General features: G+C 44.6%; 1 protein-coding gene across 1 annotated transcript in view; it reads left to right on the top strand.

Moving 5' to 3' along the window:
* Window positions 1-6,511: 6,511 nt before the first annotated feature.
* The window catches only part of T265_01922 (hypothetical protein), a gene marked incomplete at both ends in the record, with an annotated part of 6,485 nt that continues 4,294 nt past the window's right edge, over window positions 6,512-8,702 (top strand). The window contains one exon of the mRNA XM_009166048.1: window positions 6,512-6,706. Within this exon, the coding sequence (XP_009164312.1) occupies window positions 6,512-6,706 (195 nt within the window). The remainder of the gene's footprint in view (window positions 6,707-8,702) is intronic.

Below are 8,702 nucleotides of genomic sequence, written 5' to 3'. Positions count from 1 at the left end.
GAGCATGCTTACAGCCTTACGAGCTTAACCATATCATTTCTGGACTTCAGGTTATGAGCTCAAGCGTTTGCATGAAGTTCGCTTCTGTCCTCAGTAAATTTACGCAGCTCGCCTGTTCAGGCACTTCAATGAACGTTGACCTCACTACATCCGATTGTACCTCATATTCGCCCCAAAAGATTGACGACTGAACTATCGTGTTTAATGAGGAGCGACCCAGTATGAAAACGCTGATAGCTATGTCTAATTGTTAATTGTGAACTTCTCAACTGGTCATTAGGTGTAGGCCTAGTCAAAAAGAGCCGTCAATCATTAGACAATGAAATCACTGTCCAGGTGTGGAGAGCTGGTGCCGAAACGTGAAGGATCGACCATGTGTTTTCGTGTGGTGTGATTCGGCCAATGGTTCCTACGCACGTACGTTCAGAGTAGGATCCGACCTGTTTCCAGTTAGCGTTTTGGTTTACTACTTACGAAGATATTGACTTCAGGGTGGGAATTCAACCTAGTTAGGAGCTATGTTCGTATGTCTAATTCTTCCGGAGGACGAAGGTTTTTTTGATTCCGCCAAAACGCCCATATTTGCCGTTAACTCGGTGCACACACTGGAAACCATACCGGCTAAACTCTTGAAAAATTTCGAACAGTTATGTCAGTGAACGACGAAGTGCTACGAACAACCGTTGGATGGACATTTATCCTTTACCCAGCCTATGCTTGGCCACGTTTTGAGTCTAATAGCTTATATTACGATGATCTACAAGGAACTCCAGTTTGGTCTCCAATTTTAGGGTCCATCGATGGAACTGCATTGCAGAGACTTGAACGCATTGCTTTGCTCAATACAAGTTTCAAAAGATAAATCTGCTACGTGAACGATACTTCTATCATTATCAAAAAGCATACACTCCAGCGAATTGACCAATTACCGAACAACGACGACATCTAATTCACAGCAAACATTTCTGTGCGTTCCCGACACTGAATTGCCAAATGGATGGCTATAAAATGGTGTCCATACAAAGGCAACATACGGACCGAATTCTGAGCTACCACAATGACCATGCAGATTGTCGCATTCGAGTAGTTTTAAGCTTATCACGGCATACTGCAACGCTACCGGATTCAGTACTGAAAGGGAAAGGGTCTGTACGTGGTTTTCCAAAGAAGTGGGTATCCAAGAAGCTTTCTTTGACGATCACTCAGGAAACTAAGTACGAGTAATGCAACAGCACAAAAATGGCGGGATGGCTCAAGGCGTTACAGCGCTAATTCACTGACCGGAGGGTCCGTGGTTCGAACCCGACTTCTACCTCTCGACTTCCCCTGTCTAGGCTTGGGCAACCTGGTAGTATACAAGCCCTCGTGCTTCCTTCAGGTAGTATGGCAGCTAAGCACCAGAAGGGTGTTACAGCTGGACGATTTTTACAGCGAAAAAGCAAGGCAAAGGAAGTCATAGTACAATGGCCGCCTACGAGCCTGTGAACGCCTTAAGGAGGACGCTGCCAAAACCAAGAAGAAAACTGAATCTTATGGCAAAGAACAACGACACTTGTGCAAGACCTTATGCAAGCAGTGTGGAAGATGTAAAATGGCTTAAACGAAATACATGAGTACGAACTAGCCGGTAAAAGCTACTTCTAATTTTTTCACGTCTCCGTGCACAAAGATCAGGAAGGACACGAGTTAGGTGTTCATGTGCTGACTCAGGCAAGAACAAAGAAACCGTGATTTTATTGAATCATGGTATTCCACGGAAAATGTTGTCAACAAACACTGGAATTGACCCAGTCTCTCACATTACGTGACTACGTGTTTACTTATTCCTGAAGTGGTGACATCTCACATCGAGGGATGGGTGTGTGAATTCGCTTTCGTGTGAATTATCTTATCCTCTAAACTCCTCGGTGATTCTTGAGGTATACCTTGTAGGCGATCCGCAATACTGATGTGGCAAGTGTACAGTGCTTCTCTTCTCGACATAGTTTGATTTCACTTACAGGACAAAATCTCGACTAAAGTCTAATTGGTTGTTATCCGGTAGATTCACCCAGATGAGAGATTTAAGATGGCGTGACGTACTGCTTCATGATCAGCTTGATGGAAAATATGTTTCAACTGAAACAAAACACCGTTTCTGTTTCAATCAGTTGTAAACAACCGTTTTGTGACGGAAAATCGGGGTTCGCAACTTTACTATCAGCTTCTCTACCACAAACTGCTCCTTAAGTGAATCATCTTGGGGCTCTCTAAATGTGGGTCGTGTAATAAAGTGTGCAACTATATCTCCGAGCTGTCTTTTGTTTCTGGGATCGGGACGGCTGGTGCACGCAGTTGATTTTAATTCTTGTATTCACTTCTGGAGATAAGTGCTTAAATGTACGAAACGTCTCGGCTGGTGCACGCAACATTTTCAAGATTTGTCTGAAACCATGATTCTATGTAGAGGTAGGCAGGTCGACCGAACATGGTGTGAAATGTCTCAAAATTGGCCAGGATTTCTTATTTTTCAGGAACATATGGTTATTCCACGCCAGTGCTTCAGTGAGGCCTGATCAGTGCAAAGTAATCTGTCTGCTTAACTGTATGCTCTCACTGAACACAGCCCTACACAAATATAATTGCGAAGTGCTCCTCTGAAGAATTCTGGTAAACGGAAACTCATGTGGTTACGTGGGATTCTGTGACAAGTTCAGTCCAAACTATGTACTATTTATCGGGATAGCCAGTGATCTATGTGCCTACTGAGAACAGTTTTCTGAGAGGTTAGGTTAACCTCGGTTAGATTTAACTCTGAAATTCGTCAGGGTTATTTATACCATAATGTTCGGATATCCTATTAATTGACATCGAGGACTTCCGTCTTGGTGGCCTGGGTTCGAACTCGCGTATGGACTTTTAAGTTCGGCAGCCGTCTTGAAATTTTTTAGCCAAGATGTTGCATCATTAAAGTAGTAACATATACTGTTGTACACATGCCTAAAAACGGAAGACGACTAGTTTTCAAGTTATTTACTAGGATGCGTTTAACCTGCCACACTAGTCTGATCGCTCAACCGAAATGGATTATATATACGTCAACGATATCCGAGTTCAAGCGGAAGGCTAAGAGAGGTCGACTATAAAATTTCAATCTAATTTCTCTGCTGCCTCACTTACCTAAGCTGTAGACATTTTCTCCGATGGTAGTGACCACGAGCCCCTAATGATAGTTCAATGAAAAAATTCTTTCTGAGGGCGTCAAATAGTGTGCAGCGCTATTCTGACAAATTGGCCGACCATTCACGCAAAAATTAGCTGCATACCTGATAGGCGGGTCAGCGTATAAAACCTTGAGTTCGCCAAGTCAGAGTCTAGTATTTGCCTTTAGTGAGTGTACAAATGGTACGTCCTCGTGATTGTTTTAAAGTTCGGCGCCTGTACTCATACTAAACGTAAGACCTACTGTATTACAACCCCATCCGTGCTACAACTCTTGGTTAAGGGTTTAGCCAGTTCCCAAAATGCTCGCGCGAAAGAGTTTTTTCTTATTTAGAGCTGCTTGGGCCAGTGAAGTGGAACAATCGTTTGTTCCAGTAAAGATCCGAATCACAGTTCACTGGGGTGGAGTGAACATAGTATGTAGGCGGGGAATGAGTCGGTGCGTCGAACCACCCCCCTCTTGATGCCGACTGGGTAGCCCGGACGCAGCAAAGGGTGATTTAAGAGTTCACCAACTCCATACTGCTAACCGCCCTGATTGGTTTCAATGCGCTGGTTGCTTTCGATAGTGTACAATATAAAGCATTTTGCCCCTACCCACCAGTTCTAACCAGTATACAGGAGAGACTCGTGGAGCTCACGTTTGAGGAATCTGACAAGTGCTGCAAATCGAAAGCTGACTTTATAGCCTACCGTCCAGTTCAAGTCCATGAAAGTTTTTGTACGAACCTGATTACCCATCTGGCCTGCGCCAATTTTTTCGGCGAACATTGGCCTGGGTCAACACTGCCGGCACGCACAGTCTACCCAGCGTAATGCAGATAAGCGTGGTCGAGTGAAGAATTCTAGTGTCCGCTGGTCCCAACAAGAGTCACAATCACTTTTCGTGCCTGACTATTTATATTCGGTTTGTTACACACACAACCCGAGACGTTCGTGTGTTTGGGGTAATATTTTCCCGGTCGATTGGCTATCGGCGTCAAAACTAGAGCACTTGTGCTTAACTGGCAAGCACCATTGGACGAATCATCTGGTGACCCTGACCAAACCATCGTCAGAAGATGATGGCTATAGCGTCTGGTTTAAACCAACTGTGGATTGATCCGTGTCGCTCTTGGAATCCTCTGCTCACAGTTCGTTTGCTAGTGTTGACCATCTGGCATTTGCCCGAGGGTTGTAGTCTGGTATCATGAAATCGAAAGAAGTCCCCACGCCTCAAGGATATTTCCATACGCGTGGAATCCTGACTTCCGACGCGGTCGTTAGTTAGCCCATCGTATGCTGGCAAACTGAAAGCATATCCGTCAAACCAACTACGCCGCCATCTAGACAATACACAACAAAATACAGAGAGGTATGGTGGGTCTATACAAAGGCAATTACGGTCTAACTGTTGGTACCGATCAGCATTGGAAACAGATGCTCTCTGCGATAAAACATCGTGGATAGCCGGACAAGTCGCGCCACGCTACCATCCGATGAGTTCAATCGAGCTAGTTCGGCCGTACGATTCGTTTAATGGACTATTTGTCCCAGGGCCTGAACAAGCGCACGCCAAAGATACTTCGCCGGTACATTACCAAGGCCCTCGCTGGATTGTCTTCCACATCTGTGTCGTACCTTAGTTCCAAGGTCCCAAATCCAACTTCACCGGATAAGGTGAGATCGAGCTTTGTGTCATCCATTCTTGTTCGATGTTTTCATAAGGTGCTTCCTGATCACTGGAGCCGTAGATTGCAAATGTCCTCACTCCAGTTTGCATTTTCCCATCAAGACGGTTGTTTGGAAGCTACGTCGCCCTCCTTCTTCATTTTTCAGTGACTGCTTCTAACCTCAACTAGGTGTTTGTTGATATCTCTAAAGCGCTTGATTCGGATTCGTATGACACAATTGTCAGATCTGCCGAGGCGTTTGGAGCACCATCATCTTCAGTCCTATACATAGCAGAGTCCTATGAGAATGCTGTAGTAGTTTTCTCCGATTTCGAGCTTCACTTATCCATAGATATGAACCAGGAAGATCCAATCTCCCATAATATTGTTCACCATGGTAATTGATGAGGTTCTTAGACTGTGGATGCCGGTTCCACGATACCAGTTCCACAACACCTTAGTGGGTGGTTTTGTGTTGGCTGACGACTGTGTCGCGTGTGCCGAAAGTCAGAGTGGCCTTTAGGAGAACCTCTAATCTGCTGCGGTTGAGTTAGGAAGAGCTTGTATGAAGATCAACGCCTGAAAGACGATCAAATAATTGAGATCACAAGGAACTATCTGATACCGAAGTTGACATACTCGCCCGTGCCCGGAACACTGAAACACCCAAAAGGTTGAGCATTCACATCAGGCATTCTATTCATGGCTGACTACGTCTACCGAATGACATTCCGAACAGATATATCTATTTCGGTAAACAACATGAAGACTTGCCGTCCAAATCCAAATATCCTGATGCAATAATGGGCGCGTGATCAACAACCAATAATGGGCGCGTATGGAAAAGCTTCTGTCTACGCACTGTCGAGTACTGCAAAATTTGGTCCACGATTCCGCATTCGGTGAGGTTGTTCGGGATCCTCGCAATCTGACCGGAGTCCAAGATGCATCCGTAAACACCGATGAGGAGCTGGTGCTAGATTTGGGCGATAGTCTGCACAACAGCATGGACGGTCGCGGTTCCAGTGGGTTGGTCGATTAGCCTCTATCGAATCGATGGCTCGTTTTTCCAGAGCTAGTTTTCCTCGATTGTTTATCCGCGGTATCCAGCTCCAGTGCAACCTGCTCAGAATTTCTTGGAGAGTTAGAAGTGCCCGGTATGGACATGGTGGCTAGATGATCTGTCGTGGAAGATGTGACCAACCGGAGAGTTTGGTGCATGGCCCGCAGGCTTGCTTAATCACACATGATGCTCATCATAATCGGGTTGTAAGGAACCTGGTCAAGTGTCTCCGTCGCTTGGGGTGCACTATCTTTGAGGAGTTGACGCCACTCACGTTGGCTTCTTTCAGCAAGCCTGGCCTATTCGCTGTTCGGAAGCGCCGAGCAGCTGTGACAGACATAAACATAGTCTCGGATGGGCTTGGGGTGACTGTGTGGAATGAGAAAAAGCAGAAGTATGGCGCTGATGTACCTTTCCTCGCAATAATCCCATCCCTACGTGCAATCAATTTTGATGTCTAGCTTTTGGTCCACTAACAGATAATCATTTCTTATTGAGGGATCTACTTTCCTCAATCTGCCAAGGCCGTTACTGGACTGGGACTTCCCAAAGTCACACTCAATGACTTGTGTTTGTTCACCATTTAGGGCTCTCTATGTACTTACGACACCTTTGTTCGTGGTACATGACGTTTCTGCCAAGGCTGTTACTGGACTGGGACTTCCCAAAGTCACAGTCAATGACTTGTGTTTGTTCACCATTTAGGGCTCTCTATGTACTTACGACACCTTTGTGCGTGGTACATGACGTTGAGTGTTCATTGTTGCGATTGACTTTCACACCTGACCCAGTATGAGAACCTTTTGTTCACCATTTAGGGCTCTCTATGTACTTACGACACCTTTGTTCGTGGTACATGACGTTGAGTGTTCATTGTTGCGATTGACTTTCACACCTGACCCAGTATGACGAACCTTTTGTGCCTGATGCGGGAGTCTTGACTGTGCGAACTCTTATTGCGCCTTGAATAGCAGTTGGCAGTATTCATCCATTCTTCAGTTGCTGGTCCTTGAACGCATGCTTCCATACCAAACATTCTTGCATAAGTTGGGATTCATTTTGTTCGACTGGAAATGCTAGTGGCACGCCGTCAAATGAGACGCCCCCTTGTTTTATGTAATATCCTCTTGTGCACCCTTACACGTCTGTTGCTTGGATTCAATTTTTATTTCTGTGACCACGCTCTTCGAAAATAGACGGCAACAGTAAGAGCAATCTGAACAGTCAAATATGTGGCAAGCCAAGTGTAACTTTAGTTTTGGGAGGTAGACGCACTCTCATCGAGTTTAGAAGAACGTGTGAGCTACCACGAGAATCGGGTGAAAATATTAGAGTTGAACGACAAAAAATTTTCTTTCTAGTTAAGTTATTCTGCAGCTCTGCATACAACGCAGTCGCCCGACAAAAATCTGAGCTGCCGAAATTCCAGCCAGTAGGAGAGTCAGAGCACAACATGCACTTGTAAGAGCAGCTGTCTCGAAAGATTGTGGAAAGATTGTCTGACACAGAAATCGAGACTATCAGCTTGACAACGAGGGCAGTTGTGCGGTTAAACGCAGTGAAGTATGAAAAGGAACATAACAGTTAGCCACTGTCACAACTTTACAAGTCTGAATGATTGTAATTTCAGGTTCATATCAGTGTGGTTTTAAAAGTTCTTCTCCTGTCCGTGTGCAATTATTCCGATGGGTCCACACAAGCTAGGTCAAAATAAATTGTGACTTAAAATGGTTCGCTAAGTGGGAAATCTGAAATTTACTTCACATAAGGCACTTGATCAGCTCAACAAATAAAGTACTTCACTTGCCAAATTCTGAAGCGAATCCCTAGAACCTAGGCCGACCTACGAGGAACATCCTATCCCTCTTTTCGATCCCTCTTTTCCTGCCCAAACTCATTCGACCACCATGACGAGGTGGCCAGGTGTACAAGATATCATCCATCAACGGTAGGATAAAAAGAGGTTGAGCACGAAATGTGGTTGTCTAACTTGGTAGACGTATGCGTTCAGTAGTAACGGAAAAGCCCGCGAAAAAGGATACCGGTTATTTACGCGTCATTTGTTCTCGGTCATAGTTGGCCTGGATGAAATGCAGTGCTCAAATGCAAAGTAAGTGGCAGAACTGCGAATGCTTCGTCAACTAGGCTAATTCAACAAAGCCTTCAGAACACAAACGTCGTTTGATTACTCAAGGGAAAATATTTAAAAAAAAGTAAACTAGGTGTTCAAGTGAGACAATGGGAATTCGTTGAGCTTCTCAAGTTATTCGCAGCACATCAACAGTGTAATTCCCTCACTACTTCCATAATTCTATTAACTTACTACATTTTGCTTCTATTGAAGAATATTTTATGCGTAAACTATTGCATTTTCTCGGGTGATGGCGTTGTCAAAATTATTGACCGATATCAAGGACTTTGTGAATTAACTCATAAGTAATAGAGGGAGATCATAATCACTATTGCTTCGCAACTGAATACGTCCCGGCTTAGCCAACGCCCTTTTACTTCAGCTGATATCACGTGGCTTACGTCTCTACCAGTTCGATTTGCCGTCTTAGAGAAAACGCCCAGTCATAGCAAAGACGAAATAAACGTGCTAATCACTATGGTCACATGCGGGTATCTTCAGCAAATAGTTAACAGAATCCTCATTCATCCAGAGAATGAAGACTAGTATGCGATATGTTATTCTCTCCTACATTCAAAGAAATCAACCACAGGCTTACTTATTTCTCCCATTCTTATTTACTTGTTCCATGAGTGTAGTGTATGCTGAACTAGTG

The sequence above is a fragment of the Opisthorchis viverrini genome (genome assembly GCF_000715545.1).
Source record: "Opisthorchis viverrini unplaced genomic scaffold opera_v5_21, whole genome shotgun sequence".
NCBI classification, from domain to species: Eukaryota; Metazoa; Platyhelminthes; class Trematoda; order Opisthorchiida; family Opisthorchiidae; genus Opisthorchis; species Opisthorchis viverrini.
This window is presented reverse-complemented; position numbering and strand designations above follow the sequence as displayed.